The sequence below is a fragment of the Schistocerca cancellata genome, chromosome 1 (genome assembly GCF_023864275.1).
Source record: "Schistocerca cancellata isolate TAMUIC-IGC-003103 chromosome 1, iqSchCanc2.1, whole genome shotgun sequence".
NCBI lineage: Eukaryota > Metazoa > Arthropoda > Insecta > Orthoptera > Acrididae > Schistocerca > Schistocerca cancellata.
Window position 1 is genome coordinate 305,003,422 of NC_064626.1, and position 21,098 is coordinate 305,024,519.

Genomic DNA, 21,098 nt, shown 5'->3' on the forward strand with positions numbered 1-21,098 from the left:
CACTGTATTTGATTTTCTTTGTGATGCTCTGAAAATTGAAGTAACATATGCTTATTACGTGGAACATTTATTTATTTACTTATTTAATCATTTACTTTTTTTTAATTATTAATGGCTGGTATTTAAATAGTTTTGCTGCCAGGAAACTAAAGAAGACTGTAACTTTTTATTGTGTATAACTGTTCTTTACAATTTCATTTAGTAACTATTTTCAGAGATAATAGTTTCCAGCTAATTTATTATTTACGAAGATAACTCTACTTATTAACTAAAATTATCAACTTGCTAACTGTTTACTAATTGCTGGTGAAATCTCAATTCTTTCTTCACTGCACTTTATTTCAATATATATATATATATATATATATATATATATATATATGAATATAATAGAGGGAAACATTCCACGTGGGAAAAATATATTTAAAAAGAAAGATGATGAGACTTACCCAACAAAAGCGCTGGCAGGTCGATAGACACACAAATAAACACAAACATACACACAAAACTCTAGCTTTCGCAACCAACGGTTGCCTCGTCAGGAAAGAGGGAAGGAGAAGGAAAGACAAAAGGATATGGGTTTTAAGGGAGAGGGTAAGGAGTCATTCCAATCCCGGGAGCGGAAAGACTTACCTTAGGGGGAAAAAAGGACAGGTATACACTCGCGCGCACACACACACATATCCATCCTCATATACACTTTGGTTCCATCAGATTCACCTGGTCCTACTCCAAATCCCATGCCACTTTCCTTGACGTTGACCTCCACCTGTCCAATGGCCAGCTTCACACGTCCGTCCACATCAAACCCACCAACAAGCAACAGTACCTCCATTATGACAGCTGCCACCCATTCCACATCAAACGGTCCCTTCCCTACAGCCTAGGTCTTCGTGGCAAACGAATCTGCTCCAGTCCGGAATCCTTGAACCATTACACCAACAACCTGAAAACAGCTTTTGCATCCTGTAACTACCCTCCCGACCTGGTACACAAGCAAATAACCAGAGCCACTTCCTCATCTCCTCAAACCTGGAACCTTCCACAGAAGAACCCCAAAAGTGCCCCACTTGTGACAGGATACTTTCCGGGACTGGATCAGATTCTGAATGTGGCTCTCCAGCAGGGATACGACTTCCTCAAAACCTGCCCTGAAATGAGATCCATCCTTCATGAAATCCTCCCCACTCCACCAAGAGTGTCTTTCCGCCGTCCACCTAACCTTCGCAACCTCTTAGTTCATCCCTATGAAATCCCCAGACCACCTTCCCTACCCTCTGGCTCCTACCCCTGTAACCGCCCCCGGTGTAAAACCTGTCCCATGCACCCTCCCACCACCACCTATTCCAGTCCTGTAACCCGGAAGGTGTACACGATCAAAGGCAGAGCCACGTGTGAAAGCACCCACGTGATTTACCAACTGACCTGCCTACACTGTGAAGCGTTCTATGTGGGAATGACCAGCAACAAACTGTCCATTCGCATGAATGGACACAGGCAGACAGTGTTTGTTGGTAATGAGGATCACCCTGTGGCTAAACATGCCTTGGTGCACGGCCAGCACATCTTGGCACAGTGTTACACCGTCCGGGTTATCTGGATACTTCCCACTAACACCAACCTGTCAGAACTCCGGAGATGGGAACTTGCCCTTCAGCATATCCTCTCTTCTCGCTATCCGCCAGGCCTCAATCTCCGCTAATTTCTAATTTCAATTTGCCGCCGCTCGTACCTCACCTGTCTTTCAACATCATCTTTGCCTTTGTACATCCGCCCCGACTGACATCTCTGCCCAAACTCTTTGCCTTTACAAATGTCTGCTTGTGTCTGTGTATATGAGGATGGATATGTGTGTGTGTGTGTGCGCGAGTGTATACCTGTCCTTTTTTCCCCCTAAGGTAAAAAGCTGTGTATATGAGGATGGATATGTGTGTGTGTGTGCGCGCGCGCGAGTGTATACCTGTCCTTTTTTCCCCCTAAGGTAAGTCTTTCCGCTCCCGGGATTGGAATGACTCCTTACCCTCTCCCTTAAAACCCATATCCTTTTGTCTTTCCTTCTCCTCCCCTCTTTCCTGACGAGGCAACCGTTGGTTGCGAAAGCTAGATTTTTGTGTGTATGTTTGTGTTTGTTTGTGTGTCTATCGACCTGCCAGCGCTTTTGTTTGGTAAGTCTCATCATCTTTCTTTATATATATATATATATATATATATATATATATATATATATATAATCACGAGGTTTACAGCTTATCTGGCACTAGCATAGTGTTTCTGTTATCACCACACTGCCCAGGTATGGGAGTGCCTCAGGTCAGTGTCTGAAAAAACAGCTAGTGGCTGTAAGTACCAAGTGGTCGAGGGCAGGGGAAAAAAAATGAAATGATCAGTTGCATTACTAGCCAGTAGATGCTAATTGGGGTAGTTCAGCCATACAGGGTGAGTCACCTAACATTACTGCTGGATATATTTCGTAAACCACATCAAATACTGACGAATAGATTCCACAGACCGAACGTGAGGAGAGGGGCTAGTGTAATTGGTTGCTACAAACCATAAAAAAAATGCACGGAAGTATGTTTTTTAACACAAACCTACGTTTTTTTAAATGGAACCCCATTAGTTTTGTTAGCACATCTGAACATATAAACAAATACGTAATCATTGCCGTTTGTTGCATTGTAAAATGTTAATTACATCCGGAGATATTGTAATCTAAAGTTGACGCTTGAGTACCACTCCTCCGCTGTTCGATTGTGTGTATCGGAGAGCACCGAATTACATAGGGATCCAAAGGGAATTGTGATGGCCCTTAGGTACAGAAGAGACTGGAACAGCACATTACGTCCACGTGCTAACACCTTTTTATTGGTCTTTTTCACTGACGCACATGTACATTACCATGAGGGGTGAGATACACATACACACGTGGTTTCCGTTTTCAATTACGGATTGGAATAGAGTGTGTCCCGACATGTCAGGCCAATAGATGTTCAATGTGGTGGCCATCATTTGCTGCACACAATTGCAATCTCTGGCATAATGAATGTCGTACACGCCGCAGTACATCTGGTGTAATGTCGCCGCAGGCTGCCACAATACGTTGTTTCATATCCTCTGGGGTTGTAGGCACATCACATTCTCCTTTAACGTACCCCACAGAAAGAAGTCCAGAGGTGTAAGATCAGAAGAACGGGCTGGCCAATTTATGCGTCCTCCACGTCCTATGAAATGCCCGTCGAACATCCTGTCAAGGGTCAGCCTAGTGTTAATTGCAGAATGTGCAGGTGCACCATCATGCTGATACCACATACGTCGACGCGTTTCCAGTGGGACATTTTCGAGCAACGTTGGCAGATCATTCTGTAGAAACGCGATTTATGTTGCAGCTGTTTGGGCCCCTGCAATGAAGTGAGGACAATGTTTCAAGTGTCAACTTTAGGTTACAATATCTCCGTATGTAATTAACATTTTACAATGCAACAAACGGCACTGATTACGTATTTGTTTATATGTTCAGATGTGCTAACAAAACTAATGTGGTTCCATTTAAAAAAACGTAGGTTTGTGTTAAAAAACATACTTCCGTGCATTTTTGTATGGTTTGTATTAAACAATTACACTAGCCCCTCTCCTCACATTCGGTCTGTGTAATCGGTTCGTCAGTATTTGATGTGGTTTACGAAATATATCCAGCGGTAACATTAGGTGACTCACCCTGTATAATACAAGCCTTTTTATTCAACGCTGCCTCAGTGACTTGCACACTGATGATGAAATTATGGAGGACAACACGGCAGCATACAATTGTCAGAAACCTCAATACAATTTGTGTAGGATAGCATGCACACTTTCCTCCTAGCTTACAGCGCCTGAGGTCTTTGTCAACTGATGTGAAGTCCATGGTGCCCATGGTGCGGATGCAAAACCAAACAACCCTCTATGCCCAACACCAGTGCATCCTTCCCCATCTTGATCTCAATGTCATAGCCCACTGAGGATACGAAATAGTTCAAATTTGGTAATATCAGCATTTCTTTAAAAGTTTCCACTGTCTGCAACACATTCTCTCTCTACCACTTTGTGAAACACTTCCTCTGAGGGTGAAATAGCCTCTGTGACTCCAATATGGACATACACTGCAACAGTGGTGAGTATCAAATCTTCTAATGTACTTTGCTTACTGTGTCACTGTACTGCGGCATGTTGCAAATGACAGACATGGGGTCCACAGAAACCTTGTCACTCCACCACATTCAGCTCAACATATACAGGGTGTTATAAAAAGGTACAGCCAAACTTTCAGGAGACATTCCTCACACACAAATAAAGAAAAGATGTTATGTGGACATGTGTTCGGAAATGCTTGATTTCCATGTTAGAGCTCATTTTAGTTTCCACAGTATTTACTGTACTTCCTCGACTCACTGCCAGTTGGCCCAAATGAAGGAAGGTAATGTTGACTTCGGTGCTTGTGTTGACATGCGAATCATTGCTCTACAGTACTAGCATCAAGCACATCAGTACGTAGTGTCAACAGGTTAGCGTTCATCACGAACGTGGTTTTGCAGTCAGTGCAACGTTTACAAATGCGGAGTTGGTAGATGCCCATTTGATGTGTGGATTAGCACGGGGCAATAGTCGTGGCGCGGTACGTTTGTATCGAGACAGATTTCCAGAACGAAGGTGTCCTGACAAAAGGCATTCGAAGCAATTGATCGGCGTCTTAGGGAGCACGGAACATTCCAGCCTATGACTCGCGACTGGGTAAGACCTAGAACGACAAGGCAATTCTTCGTGCAGTTGATGGGAACCCTAATGTAAGCGTCAGAGAAGTTGCTGCTGTACAAGGTAACGCTGACCACATCACTGTATGGAGAGTGCTACGGGAGAACCAGTTGTTTCCGTACCATGTACAGCGTGTGCAGGCACTATCAGCAGCTGATTGGCCTCCACGGGTACACTTCTGCGAATGGTTCATCCAACAATGTGTCAATCCTCATTTCAGTGCAAATGTTCTCTTTACGCATGAAGCTTCATTCCAACGTGATCGAATTGTAAATTTTCACAATCAACATGTGTGGGCTGATGAGAATCCGCACGCAATTGTGCAATCACGTCATCAACACAGCTTTTCTGTGAACATTTGGGCAGGCATTGTTGGTGGTGCCTTGATTGGGCCCCATGTTCTTCCACCTACGCTCAATGGAGCACGTTATCATGATTTCATATGGGATACTCTACCTGTGCTGCTAGAACATGTGCCCCAACACAACATATGGTTCATGCATGATGGAGCTCCTGCACATTTCAGTCGAAGTGTCCGTACGCTTCTCAACAACAGATTCGGTGACTGATGGATTGGTAGAGGCGGACCAATTCCATGGCCTCCACGCTCTCCTGACCTCAACCCTCTTGACTTTCATTTATGGGGGCATTTGAAAGCTCTTGTCTATGCAACCCCGGTACCAAATGTAGAGACTCTTCATGCTCGTATTGTGGACGGCTGTGATACAATACGCCATTCTCCAGGGCTGCATCAGCGCATCAGGGATTCCATGCAACGGAGGGTGGATGCATGTATCCTCGCTAACGGAGGACGTTTTAAACATTTCCTGTAACAAAGTGTTTGAAATCACGCTGGTACGTTCTGTTGCTGTGTGTTTCCATTCCATGATTAATGTGATTTGAAGAGAAGTAATAAAAGAAGCTCTAACGTGGAAAGTAAGCGTTTCCGGACACATGTCCACGTAACATATTTTCTTTCTTTGTGTGTGAGGAAAGTTTCCAGAAAGTTTGGACGTACGTTTTTGTAACACCCTGTATACCCTGCAATCTTTGCTTGTATTTAGTTGCATAATTAATTCCTTATAGTGAATTTATATTACTCCGCTCTTGTCTGTGAAGTTAATCTCCAGTTGTCTCTTGGATACCTTTTTGGTTAGTTTATTTAACTTGTGCTGTATCTGATTCATCATGATGATGTGTGCTGTCTCATCCCCTGTTCCAACTTTTTCATATATTGTGGTGTCACTGAAATAAATACAGTGTCAAACAGTATGGTCCAGCGTTCCAGTTTCGCGGCATACTGTTACTATTAAGTTCATATGGTGTTTTGTTGAGATATGTGGAGTTAGAAAATTTATTATACTCTTTGAGGAAGGATTGTACTTCATCTGAAATCTTTCCTTCACACTATGAAAGAACTCTGAGCTTTGTCATCCTGTTGGTTCTTCATGCCAACCCTTCTTCCGTGCTTGCATTATACATAATTTCTTCCTTGGATTTGGCTCTTTGCCTTAATATGTCCGTTGCTTTTTCTGTATCCTTCCTCGTGACCAGTGTTGGGCTCACTTTTTTCTAATTACTAGATCTGAGTGACATAGTCTTAATATCGTGAAAAAAATCTTATATGGAAGTGGTCCTGTACCCACATGTAAATCTCAGTAACATGCTTCTCTGCACTCTGCATAGAGCTAGTTAAAAGTTAGTCCATTGTGCCATATTACCCACACATTTGCAGTGTAACGTACTATGGAAACAAGTTTAGTTTTATAATACAGTCTAATGATTTCTAGAGGTAGATGAACTTATTTTTGCTGATTATTGGAATTTTGTTCATTAGATTAAGAACTTGTTAGCAGAAAATTTATATACATTTATGAAAATTTTGCTTCACGTTAACATACGTCTGATAGTACCTTTCAACAACATATGTCTTGGTCAGAGAATTATTTATTCTTATTTTTGGTTGTCATGATATTTTCCGTTTGTGGACCATATTGTTTTATTTGTAGCTTTTTAATGTTTGGGCGAAGCAGTGCCTTAATATATTGACTATTTGTTTCTAATTCTGCCCTAGTAATACCTGTTACTACTATCATCAAGTCACTAGAGTATACATGCACCCTTCTAGTAGGGATAGTTACTTATTTTCTGTAATAAAGTTTCCAAGTCAGTATCCCAGAACTCCAGTCCAAATATAGAGCCCTGTGGACGTCTCTTTGCTATGTATTTTTCCGTTATGTAGTCGTGGTGGGGGAAGGGGGAAGGTGCTAATGTGACCTGATTCTAGGACCTTGAAGAGTCTCATTGAGATATGTGGATACAGATCCTAGATGATCATTCTGTTATTGGAATCTCTGTTGCCATTTCTTTAAGGTTTCATTTTTTATCTATGTTTAAAAGTGACTTCTGTCGTGTACTGTGAAGATGATATCTTTACATCTTCTTCACCTTTTTCACTATTTCAGCTTCTTCTTTATTACTCCATATTGCGATTCCACATGTATTAAACAATAAAGGAAGTCTTGGTCTTAAGCTTTGCAGTGCACAGTATTAAGACCTTAGGAGGAAAAATTATAAAGTTTGTATTGCTGACTGAATGTTCTGAGGTAAAGGCACGCTATGTTTTCATGTGGGGAGAACAGAGTTCAAATTCCTATTTGGCTTACCAGCTTTTTTGTGATTTTGCTTAAAGTGCTCAAGGCAGTTCCCATCATGGGCCCATGCAATGTTATATTCACACTCTAATAACTTCATCGATGGGATGTTGAATCCTAATATACCTTCCTTGTCAGCTGTACTTTGGGTAAGACAAGTGACTAACTACATTTTATCTTTGTCTGTTTGAAATTTAGATCAGTCGGGTAAAATTAGAATCTGGGACACAGTTAACAAGGAACATTTACTGAAAAATGAGTTCCAACCATTTGGCGGACCCATTAAAGATATTTCATGGTCTCCTGACAACCAACGCATTGTTGTTGTTGGAGAAGGAAGGGAAAGGTAACATACAAATTATCTTGTACTAATAGTTTTATTTGTTATGAGGACCTACAATATTAGTATTTTATATGTTAACAGTTTTTTCTAATTCCATTGAATGTGTGTTCAGTTTTTGTATATTTTCACTATTTATGCTAAATGGATATTATCAGCAAGAATACAGGGTATTATTAACAGGTAGCTTTTATGGGAGTTTGCTTCTATTGCATTTGACGACTGCAGTTTATGGTTTAGGTCATAGGAGACAAAATTATTCTCTCCTACAAGCAACAAGCTTAAGAAGTAGTGCTGCAGTTGTGCATCAGTTTTTATTGTTCATACTTGATTAGTTGTATAGAACTCTTAATTTATATTTTATGTTTCAAATTTGTAAGTGCACAGACAATAAACCAGAGATATACAAACTTTAGTGAAGGTAAAATCCAATTACAGTACTGTAATATATTTAATTATGGGTGTATTTCATAGTTTCTGCAATTACACAGTAAAACTGACATTTGTTGTGAGAATATTTACAAAGCATTTGCTTTTATAACTGACTTATATTTTAACAATGAGTATGCTCTCTGAGCAACTGAATTCAACTCACCTACCTAGTAGTGTCTTTTTCCCCCTTTCACCTTAAAGACAACAGAAATTTTCTGTGGCATTGGGGCATGGACTCTGTGTAACATCTAAAGTGTTTTCAGATTGGGACTGTTTAACCACAGCCGATAACACACAAAAACTGCTTTGAACTAGATTTCAGCACTTGATATTGTCCAAGATGTTCTCAGTAGGATAAAATTAGTGACATGGAGGGTCACAAAAGAACTCCCATGTCTACATCTGCATCTATATCTATACTATAACTGTAGCTGTGATACTGAATCAAATGTATTCAGATATCAAGAAATACAGCATCTATCTGGTTGCCTTGATTCAAAGCTTTCAGTATGTCATGTGAGAAAAATAAGAGTTGGGTTTCATGTGGTCAATGTTTTCAAAATCCATGCTGGTTGGCATTGAGGAAGTCATTCTGTTCAAGATAGCTCATTATGTATGAGCTCAGAATATGTTCTGAGATTCAAGATGTCCATGGAGCTTTCATAAAAATTTGCTGACTCAGTTTGGAAGAGATCAGCAGGTGCGTAGAGTTTTTTTTTCTGTTTTCAAAGAAATGGATATTGTGTGTGACTATTAGTAGTTTTCTCTACTGTTTGACACTGTGAACAGTAGCAGACATGTCATGGGTCCCAGTTCATCTGGAGTAAACATCGCCCACATGAGAATACCTCCACCACCTGCCTGGAATGGCGCCCTGTTGACAAGTGGGATGCTTCACTGCATGAGAATTTTTATATATTTGTAGACTGTTGTTGATGTATTTCGTAACTTTATCAGTCCAAGCAGTATTATTCCATGCTTGTGTCCATTCCTGGTGTTCCTACCCCCACATCAATTTTTGTCCTTGTGATGTGTGGTGAACAGAATTAAAAGTATAGGGACATGGCTCCAAATTAAGAATGTGTTTCTGTATGACATGGCTGCTCATCAGTTGTTGTTGCGTAGCATTGAATTTGTGTGATTCACTGAATTGTAATTTGTCTAGTTAGTGCTACAACAGTTAATGGTGACCCTGTCGTAAACATATTTTTGTCCGTTGCGTTTGATTCCATCTGCACAGGCTTTGCACATTTCATCATTGTCTTGGCGACACATGAAAAGATTAGTGTGTGTACAACCTTGAATTGGAAGTGCCCTGTATGCAAGATTGCCATGAGCTGCAGTTGTATGTACTGACAATAGTGCCTATTTTTCACATCCTGTGCCTGAATGCAGGTAAATGGCAAGGACAAGATCTAACAACATCCCAGTTACATTATAAGATAAACCATTCCATTTGCTTCTGTAAGAAGTTATTTATGGTTGGGTGCACAATCTTATAAATTAAAACAAATGTACACTGTTAAAAACTGTTAGTACAATTTGTTACACACACACACACACACACACACACACACACACACACACACACAAAACTTTTTAGTATATCACAAGCTGCATTGCTGTAATGCAAGTCATCTGGACGCAGAATACAAATATATTGCTCCAGTTGGTGATAAACAATCGATGCACAGGAATTGGATGGATAAAAGTGGTCATGATAATGTTATACTGAGAATGTGGTTGTAAATTCTGAGTAGTTATCACGGCAATTTTTTGCAGTTAAAGTAACTGATGAGCAAGACATTATGACCACCTGCTTAAAAGCATGTTGGTCTGCAATGCATAGCGTGTTGAAATTCAATACAGCAGCAACTCTGCATGGCATGGCTTCAACAAGTTCTTGATAGGTTTCCAAATGTATTTGAGAATAGATGTCTACACACAGATCCCATTGTTCCTGTATATTATGGGATGCGGGTTTGTTGGCTCAAAGGAGCTGGCATCCGATTGTGTCCCAGGCGTGTTTCATTGGGTTCAGAGCACAAGAATTTGGAGGCCAACACATCAACTTTATTTCTCTACAGTACTCCTCAAACTGCTGTAGCATCCTTGTGGCCTTGTAACATGTACATTCATCCTGCCAGATGATGCCATCGCCATTGGGGAAGAAACCAAGTTTGGTAGCTTATCATCTGCAAACCAAACAATGTAAATGCTAATTTCATTGGAGAGTTAATGCATCCATATGAAGAGCTATCAGTGCAGGACACCACACTGATGGTCCTGCAAAATCATGTAATGTAAAAACACTGTAACAAGCAAAACAAAAAAAAAGAAAAACACTTTCTTTGGCCTCACTTCGTTAGATCAGTTAAAACCCAAAATTTGTCCACTTTTTACAGTTTTCAATAAACAAAACACACAGAGGTTCCGAAATGTGTTTGGGTAAAAAAAATAGTCTTTTTGCATAAAGGCGGAACCTGTATCCTATAATTTAACTACAAACTTGAATAGAAAGACAAGAGCTGCAGATCCAAAAGTGGAATACATATCATCTATATTATCCCACACCCCATCGTGCCAAATATGGACTAAACTCCGCCGCATTTGTGACCATCCAGCACCTATAGCAGTTCTTGGCATCCTTGTAAATGGTAACATCTGCTCTGACTGCGTGGTACTTGCTGAATGTTTTGCCTCTCTGTCATACGAAGTTTCTTTTAGTGAATGGGAGCTTCACAGCACTGTGGTAGTGTGTCAAGATATGGCATCTGGACCCAACAAAACCTCGAACCAATTTGCTCAAACATCTTCAAGCTGACAACGTGAAACATATCCTCGGGCTTTCTAATGGTGGCAGGATGGAGAATTTCTCTCACAATGGCAGGAAGGTATTATTATTCCTGTTGAGAAACTGGGAAAGGTCCCACATATTTTAACTTAATTACTGGCCAATGTCTTTGATAAGTGGGCTGTGTAAGTTATCTGAATGAATGGTCAACTGACATCTTTGTTGGTGCCTCGAAGCTGGAGGCCATATATCGCGATTCCAAAGTGGCTTTTGGGTTTTCTTGTCCATCACAGATCACCAGATCTGTCTAGAATCTTCAGTGTGAAGCACTTTCGTGCATGGCCAAAATCTGATTGCAATGCTCATTGTTCTACAGAAGGCGTATGATACCACCTGGCAACATCACATTCTGTGTACAGTGCAGGAATGGGTTTTCCAGGGCAGTTTCCCATTTTCATCCAGAATCCCATATCTCTGTGGCTTTTTTGGCTCCAGATAGGTTCAACTCTTAGCAACCAATATGTACAAGGAACTGTAGTCCCTTAGGGATGGATTCTGAATGTAACACTGTTTGCTTTTGCCATTGATGGTATCATAGATGTGGTGGGTCCCACAGTCTCTACAGAACTGTGTGCGAATGATATTTATCTGCACTATGCCTCTACATCACTGTGCACCACTGAGCACCAACTTCACACTTCATGACTGGGCCGGTGAATCATGGCTATCAATTTTCTCCTGCAAAATCACGAGTTGTGCTTTTTTGCCAACTCCAGACTGTGCATCTGCAACCAGAAGTTTATTTTGGTGAGCAGTTACTTGAAGTCATTGAATCTCCTCAGTTATTAGGTATTTTGCTTGACAAGAAGCTAACTTGGCTGCCTCATGTCTGCCAGCTCAAGGCAACCTGCATGAGGACGGGACGTTAAACACTACTCTCCTCCTCCTCCCTGCATGAGGAACCTAAATGTTCTCTGTGGGTCACAGACTGCATAGTTATTCTGAGATTTTACTGAGTGCTGATTTTATCCCACGTGGTCTATGGTTGCCTGGCCTATTGGTCTGCAGCACCATCCGCTCTGAGCTTGCTGGATCCTGTTCACCACACTGGTGTATAGTTGGCAAGGGAGCCTTCCCTACAACCCTGTTAACAGCCTCCTCCTGTTGGAAGCTGGTGTCCCACCGCTGCGGGTTAGATGACAACAGGTTTGTCAGATGCATATTCACCCTGTCACTCAACTCTGTTGCACAACTAACAGTTCAGATTGTTTGTATATTGCCCAAAATTGAGTAGACCAGCTGATATCCGACTCGATACTCTCCTGAAGGCCCTCAGTCTCCTTTAGTCTGTGTTTGTAGAGCTCCCTCTCGACTCCCCTCTCCCTCCCCTTTCCATGTTCTGTACTCAATTTCCAAGGTGCTCATTCCAGCCACCAGGTTGTCACAATTTCCTCTTTGTCCTCAGCTTTAGTTACATATTTAAGCTACTGTGTCAAGTGCCTGTGATACTAGCATGCGGCATTCAATCTTGTTGTGGCTGGTGGAGGTGTAAATGATAAACTCAGAAAATTGTACAACATAAGGTTTTGAAGATGATTTAAGAATAACAGCAACATTGATCATATATGCAGTTCGTTTAATATGTAAGATTTTTGTTCATAGTAAGTGTGTGAGGAGACTTTTTAAAAAAATTAGGGCTGATTCTGTTTTTAAGTAAGCTTTTATGACAGTGTCACATTTAAATACTTTTTTTGTCGTTATAAGGAATGGATAAATAATTACATTAATGCAACAGTTGTTGATCCTTAGTCAGTAACTAGATGACCACCATGAATTAAACACAGATGGCACAAAACCAATTAGAATCTACAAAGGAATAACTTGCATTATATACAAAAGTCTGATGATAAGACAGACAAGAGAGTGATAAAATTTCAACTTTTTATGCGAGTGTTTTTAGAGTTTTCAATTTCAAGGAGTAAAAGGTACGTTGCACATTCTACTGTCATCAGTGTACACTTTGCATAAAGACCACAAACATAAGAGAAATTAGGGCTCATAAGGAGGTATATAGATGGTATTTTCCCCTCGCTTTATTTACCAGTGGAAAGGAAATGACTAGTAGTGGTTCAAGGTACCCCAACCCACAGACCATATGGCCATTTGCAGAGTATCTCTGCATCTATAGAATTTGGATAAACAACATGTGCCACCTGGATGATCTTAAATTTTGAGCAGCTTGATGAACTAGGCCAACCCTTGCTGGGTACAGATCCTGATATTCCTGAGCTGGTTGTTTGCCAACTCAGCTCCTGCTCATGTACCACTAACTCATGTACATCAATCAGTGATTGCCATTGAGTGTGATGGAAGTGTGTTGTGTGTCAAAAAGAATGGTAGTAATCTTGGCTTAACCGACTAGATTACAAGGAAGAAAGAATGACAATTTTATAGAAAGGATAGGTGCTACTCACCATATAGTGAAGATGTGGAATCACAGATAGAGACTACAAAAAGACTGTCAAGCTGTTTGACAATCTATGACTCAGCATCTTTGCTTTATAGTGAGTAACAACTATCCGTTTCATAATATTGTCATTACTCTATCCTGGATTATCCATTTTTTAAAGCATGGTAGAATCCTTTATTTAAAATGCTGATAGATTTTGTTGCTGAACACACACAAGTACACCTTGTTGCATTTCAGTAATAGTAGGGTTGCTCTAGTGAGGCTCTGCCTGCGTAAACTTCCAGTTTTGTTGATATCACCGGGGTGTTGTGGAGCCTTAAAATTGTTCTCCTACTCTCAATGGACTGGGTGTGCCATTGATTTCTAGGAAATCTGGTAGGAAGAAATCTGAAAGTAGTTCTAATAGGACAGAAACTGCTTATGTGGAAAAAGCTGAAGTCATAAAGGTATACTGAATCTTAAAAATAAGTGAACTTTAGAAATGGGATTTTGTTGGTAGAAATGTTGACTTCTCAATAGGCCACTGGACTTCAAGCAGCAAAGTTTCTTGGAGAATATCCTACAGAAACTTCATGAACTAAGCCGTATGACACCCTGAAGTACAATCTACATTTGAAAAATAAGGGTCTAACCACTTGCAGACGTTATTGGAAACGCCTAAAGAGAAATTCGAGGAGGAGTGGTATCAGGAAGGCATAATTGACATCCATAATGTAATGGAAAAATGCAAAAGGTGGACAAGTAAAACCAGCAAAGTTTACTCTTGTATTTGAAATATGCCCACTATTTTTATTTACTTAAATTTGGCATATTTCATGACAGTACCTTTTCCGTGAAATGCTTACAAGATATTTGTCTTGGCTTCAGTTGTCTAGTGGAAGTATGATTCCACAATACAGTTTCGTCAGCTGCAGAAATGACCTGGTTCAATGCGTTTGCCTCATTTTTGGTGCTTCAAATACCATTTCTTCGAATGTGGTTTCTTCTTAAAGTTTATATATATATACATATTCCATGGAACATTCATGCCAGAGCACATAATGGCTAGGTACATTCAGCTTAATATCATGTTTTACATTCTTAAACAATATGGCGCTTTAAATTTCTGCAATATGATCACACAATGCCGTTGTTAGGGAAATGTGGTAGAATAACCCGTGATGGAAATATTTGTTTATATTGTCATGTAGAAGAAGGTGTAATTAGATGAATGATGAACACTAACTTCACTTAACAAAGGTTTATTCAGCACTTGCACATAAAACAGCGTGGAGCGAACTGCCTCCAGCCAGAACACATACAGTATATACACAGCTGCAAAACATTCCAGTACAATGATTCTTGACATTTGTGGATACTTCTAGGATGTACTCGAACCAAATACAGAAATTAAAATGGTACAATCCAGGTGAGTTTTGAACTCAAAACCCTTCATTCAACAGTTCAGTATCGTAACCACTACACCACGGTAGTACTCAGCTTCTTCTGCGACATTGCTCCCTCCTTAGAAAATAGCGTCTCAGTGTTACGTCCTCTTATTCCGGGAACAAGTCAACGGTCCTGTATACTCAGACTTCCGATGACTGATGCTCGCCCTGGTGGTGATCTTCTCAGAATTCTTTTTGCCACTATGCTCTTCATCATCTTTCCGCTTGTTGCCTGCTGCTGGAGCTTTGAATTTACCCTGGGTGGTAGGATCCTTATAGCGCTTCATTCAAAGGATGTGGACCGTATCTCTGATCTTTTGTCGTCTTGTGTCGGGGTCGAAATCTCAAACTTCATAAGTAACATCAGACAACTGTCTTACAACCTTAGAAGGTGCAAAGTAGCACCTGGGGAGCTTCTCAGAGAGACCAATCTTCCGAACAGGAGTGAAGATCCAGACGAGGTCGCCAGGCTGGTACACAACAGGGCAGTAGCTCGCGTCATACCTTCAGCGATCATTTTCTTGAGCCTGCAATGTTGGAAGTCGAGCTAATTGCCAAGCTGCATCAGCTTTGGTTAGCACGTGGCCGATGTAGTCGTTTTCCATGTCATCAGGATGTAACAGAAACAGTGTCCATCATCATAGTCGCCTCACGCCCATGCACCAGGAAAAATGGCATAAATCCTTTGGTGTCTTGTTTGGCAGTGTTGTAGGCAAACGTCACGAAAGGTAGTAGCTCATCCCAGTTGCTGTGCTCAACACTGATGAACATTAATAGCATGTTGGCCAAGGTCTTATTAAGGTGTTCAGTAAGCCCGTTACCTCCTGCGGGTTCGGGGGTTAGAATAGGCCTGCGGTATTCCTGCCTGTCGTAAGAGGCGACTAAAAGGAGTCCCTCCCCCTCAAGGGGGTAGTTAGCTCCTGCGTCCGGAAACGGACGGTTCCATGAACTATATTTGTGGTCTTTTTGGTTTTTCACTCCTCGTTTCTTCCTTCCTTTGGTTTGTTCCTTTCTTTGTTCTCCTCCATCTCATTGTCTTCTTTACTCTTTCCCTTGCCGCCTTCTCCTTGCCGCCTTCTCCTTGCCGCCTTCTCCTTGCCTTCTCTGGTCTCCGCCTCGGCGTTTGCGACAGTCTGTCCTCTCTCTTCTTTTTCCTCTTCTTCCTTCCTCCCTGTGCGCGCCTGAAGGCAGACCCATGCGTTCGCACGCGTAGCCGGTGACGGGGTAACGCGTAATTCCCTGCCCTGGGTAGACAAGTAAGGCACGCACGTACCCCCTGGTAAAGGCCAGGCCCAGGGAGGGGTGATTGCCTGAGCTGATACCTTCTGACCATGCCGATTGGTCCCTCCATCTGTTTCTCGGGAGGTGTGACCTGAGGTGTAAACATTCACCTAAGCGGGAGTGCCCTCTGAGAGGGTCCCCATAAGGAAGGAGCGCGCTATCGGAGACACTGGCAATCATGGGGGATTCCTCCGCAATGGATTTCTCTTCTTCTCTCTCGACTTCTGCCCACAAACGGAAACTTGACCAGCCACCAGTGACAAAAGTACTACCGCCTGCCCCACAGTTCCTCGTCGTTTCTCGATCTGAAGACGGCAAGGATTTTTCCTCTGTCAACCCTTTCGTTATCCAGAAGGGCGTAGATGCCATAGCCGGTACTGTTAAGTCTTGTACCAGGTTGCGTAATGGTACCTTGTTACTAGAAACTGAGAGTGCCTTTCAGGCACAGAAACTGCTTCGAGCCACACTCCTGTACACGTTCCCTGTCCGGGTGGAGACTCACCGAACTTTGAATTCGTCTTGTGGTGTGGTCTATACTAGATCTCTCCTCGGATTGACTGATGAGGAGATTCAGTCTTTCCTCGCTGAGCAGGCCGTGACGGCTGTCCATAGGGTCATGAAAAAGGTTAACAATGACCTTGTACCGACCCGGACACTTTTCTTGACCTTTGATAGTGTTCAGCTGCCATCGCGCATCAAAGCGGGCTACGAGGTTATTTCCGTTCACCCCTATGTCCCGACACCTATGCGCTGCTACCAGTGTCAGCGTTTTAATCACACTCGCCAGTCTTGTTCCAATGCGGCTAAATGTGTCACTTGTGGCAGGGATGCCCATGAGGGTGACTGTCCACCTCCGTCTCCTCGTTGTGTGAACTGTCAGGGTGACCATGCAGTGTCCTCCCGCGACTGTCCCATCTATAAGGAAGAACGCTGTATCCAAGAAATTCGGGTCAAAGAGAAAGTGTCCACCTTGGCTGCTCGCAAGCTATTTGCTGGTAGGAAGTCCACGCTGCTCCCAGCGGGGAAATACAGTACTGTCCTCGCCTCTCCTTGGACTACCGGGGAGGTGGCAACCCAGACATGCGATCTGACCTTCAGCACCACGGTCATCCGTTCGGCCAGTGCTAAGATCGCACGGTCGACGTCTCCTCTTCCTCCCATCACCCCACAGACACAAGCCCCTTCATCAGCTTCTGCTAAGATGAAGACCCAGAAGTCAGATGCACGGGCCTTCAAGAAGGAACCGTCCCGTGCAGACTTCCTACGTACCTCGACCTCCCAGCCATCGACCAGTACTTCCACCAAACGACCTTCCAAAAAGGCTCATAGAAAGCGCAGTTCTCCTTCTCCGCCACGGCGCATTTCTTCTCCTGCGCCATCCAGCGGTTGCCGCCCCAGGCCGTCATCCGTTTCACCTGGCCGCACCGCTGGTAGCCGAACATCTGGCTGTTCACCGGCGGAGGAAGCTCCCCCTCCCGGCCATCTTACCAAGATGGCCGATGAACCTATAGAACCAATGGACGATGACTGTCGGCCTACTGATAGCGGCGGCAGTGCTTGCTCGAAGCCAGACCCTCAGCGGCCTTCGAGGTGACCCCTTCTTTCATATTCCTTTTCTTCTTACGATGGCACTTATTCGCTGGAATATTCGCAGCATTCGCTCCAACCGAGAGGACTTGAAGTTGCTGCTCCGCTTGCACCGTCCGATCGTCGTGGCCCTCCAGGAAACGAAGCTACGCCCATGCGATCAAATTGCCTTGGCACACTACACCTCTGTGCGTTTTGACCTACCCCCTGTGGTAGGTATTCCGGCTCATGGAAGGGTTATGTTGCTGGTCCGGGATGATATTTACTACGATCCCATCACATTGCACACCGGCCTGCAGGCAGTTGCCATCCGAATTACTCTCCCCACTTTTACATTTTCCATTTGTACCGTTTACACTCCATCGTCGTCTGCCGTTACCAGGGCAGACATGATGCAAATTATTGCTCAGCTACCTGCACCATTTTTGTTAACTGGAGACTTCAATGCCCACCATCCCCTTTGGAGCTCTCCAGCATCCTACCCGAGGGGCTCCTTGTTAGCAGACCTTTTCAACCAGCTCAATCTTGTCTGCCTCAATACTGGCGCCCCTACTTTTCTTTCGGACACATCTCACACCTATTCCCATTTAGACCTCTCTATATTTACTACCCAACTTGCACGCCGGTTTGAGTGGTATGCAATTTCTGATACATATTCGAGCGACCACTTCCCGTGTGTTATCCATCTCCTGCAGCATACCCCCTCTCCGTGCTCATCTAGTGGGAACATCTCCAAAGCAGACTGGGGGCTCTTCTCTTCCAGGGCGACCTTTCAGGATCAAACCTTCACAAGCTGCGATCGTCAGGTCGCACACCTCACGGAAGTCATTCTCGCTGCTGCTGAATATTCCATCCCTCACATTACTTCTTCTCCACGTCGCGTACCGGTCCCCTGGTGGACCGCAGCATGTAGAGACGCTTTGCATGCTCGCCGACGTGCTTTACGCACCTTTAAACGCCACCCTACAGTGGCGAATTGTATCAATTATAAACGATTACGTGCACAGTGTCGTCGTATTATTAAAGAAAGCAAGAAAGCCAGCTGGGCTGCTTTCACAAGCACCTTCAACAGTTTTACTCCTTCTTCTGTTGTCTGGGGTAGCCTGCGCCGGCTATCTGGCACTAAGGTCCACTCACCAGTTTCTGGCTTGATGGTCGCGAATGACGTCCTTGTGGCCCCTGAGGATGTCTCCAATGCCTTCGGCCACTTTTTCGCAGAGGTTTCGAGCTCCGCTCATTACCACCCTGCCTTCCTCCCCCGCAAACAGGCAGAGGAGGCTAGGCCACCTAACTTCCGCTCCTCGAATTGTGAAAGTTATAATGCCCCATTCACCATGCGGGAACTCGAAAACGCACTTGGCCGATCACGGTCCTCCGCTCCAGGGCCTGATTCTATTCATATTCAGATGCTGAAGAACCTTTCTCCTGCGGGTAAAGGTTTCCTTCTTCGTACTTACAATCGCATCAGGATTGAGAGACATGTTCCCGCATGCTGGCGCGAGTCTATTATTGTCCCGATTCCTAAGCCGGGGAAGGACAAGCACTTGCCTTCCAGTTATCGACCCATCTCGCTTACCAGCTGTGTCTGTAAGGTGATGAAGTGAATGGTTAACTCTCGGTTGGTTTGGCTGCTCGAGTCTCGACGCCTACTTACCAATTTACAATGTGGATTTCGTATGCGCCGCTCTGCTGTTGACCATATGGTTACCTTGTCGACCTTCATTATGAATAACTTCTTGCGGAAGCGCCCGACCGCAGCTGTGTTCTTTGATTTGGAGAAGGCTTACGACACCTGTTGGAGGGCGGGCATTCTCCGCACCATGCATACATGGGGCTTTCGCGGTCGCCTCCCTCTTTTTATTTGTTCCTTTTTAATGGATCGACAGTTCAGGGTACGTGTGGGTTCTGTCCTGTCAGACACCTTTCGCCAAGAGAATGGGGTGCCACAGGGCTCAGTTTTGAGCGTCGCTCTCTTCGCCATAGCGATCAATCCAATAATGGATTGCCTCCCAGCTGATGTTTCAGGCTCCCTTTTCGTGGACGATTTTACCATCTATTGCAGCGCGCAGCGTACATGTTTCCTGGAGCGCTGTCTTCAGCGTTCTCTTGACCGTCTTTACTCCTGGAGTGTCGCCAACGGCTTCCATTTTTCTGCCGAGAAGACGGTCTGTATTAACTTCTGGCGCTACAAAGAGTTTCTCCCACCGTCCTTACGACTCGGTCCCGTTGCTCTCCCATTCATGGAGACAACAAAATTTTTAGGTCTTACATTTGACAGGAAACTTAGCTGGTCTCCACATGTGTCATATTTGGCTGCCCGTTGTACCCATTCTCTAAATGTCCTCCGTGTTCTCAGTGGTATGTCGTGGGGAGCGGATCAAACTGTCCTACTTCGCCTATATCGGTCGATCGTCCGCTCCAAGCTGGATTATGGGAGCTTCATATACTCCTCTGCACGGCCATCCATCTTACGCCGCCTCAACTCCATACAACATCGGGGTTTACGTCTTGCGATCGGAGCATTTTATACTAGTCCCATCGAGAGTCTTCATGCTGAAGCTGGTGAATTGCTACTCGCCTACCGGCGCGATATACTGCTTTGTCGGTATGCCTGTCGGCTACTGTCAATGCCCGACCACTCGTCTTATCGTTCCTTTTTTGACGACTCTCTTGACCATCAATATGGGTTGTATGTCTCTGCCCTGCTACCCCCTGGAGTTCGCTTTCGTCGCCTCCTTCAACACCTTGATTTTTCACTCCCTGCAACCTTTCAAGTGGGCGAGAGCCACACGCCACCTTGGCTCCAGGCTCAGGTTCGCGTTCACCTTGACCTCAGCTCGCTCCCAAAGGAGGTTACCCCCGGTTCGGTATACCACTCCCGTTTTGTCGAACTTCATTCAAAGTTCATTAATATGACCTTCATTTATACAGATGGCTCTAAGACCAATGACGGGGTCGGGTGTTCTTTTATTGTCGGGGGCACAAAGTTTCAAATACCGGCTCCATGGCCATTGTTCGGTCTTCACAGCTGAGCTCTTTGCCCTGTACCAGGCTGTTCTTTACATCTGCCGCCACCGACATTCTGCTTATGTCATCTGCTCCGATTCCCTGAGCGCCATCCAGAGCCTCAGTGATCCTTATCCGGTTCACCCTTTCATGCACCGGATCCAACACTCTCTTCAGCAGCTGGTGGACGACGGTTCTCCGGTTAGCTTTATGTGGGTTCCTGGCCATGTCGGTATCCCTGGGAATGAAGCTGCAGATGCTGTGGCCAAGGCTGCGGTCCTCCAGCCTCGGACAGCCTCTTGTTGTGTCCCTTCGTCAGATT

At 43.8% G+C, this 21,098-nt stretch overlaps 1 protein-coding gene across 2 annotated transcripts in view; it reads left to right on the forward strand.

Moving 5' to 3' along the window:
- LOC126172520 (actin-interacting protein 1) overlaps positions 1 to 21,098 on the forward strand; it is a 178,119-nt gene that overhangs the window by 11,509 nt on the left and 145,512 nt on the right. For both annotated transcript variants that reach the window (XM_049920890.1, XM_049920889.1), the window contains exon 4: positions 7,638 to 7,785. In XM_049920890.1, coding sequence (XP_049776847.1) covers positions 7,638 to 7,785 — 148 coding nt within the window. The remainder of the gene's footprint in view (positions 1 to 7,637; positions 7,786 to 21,098) is intronic.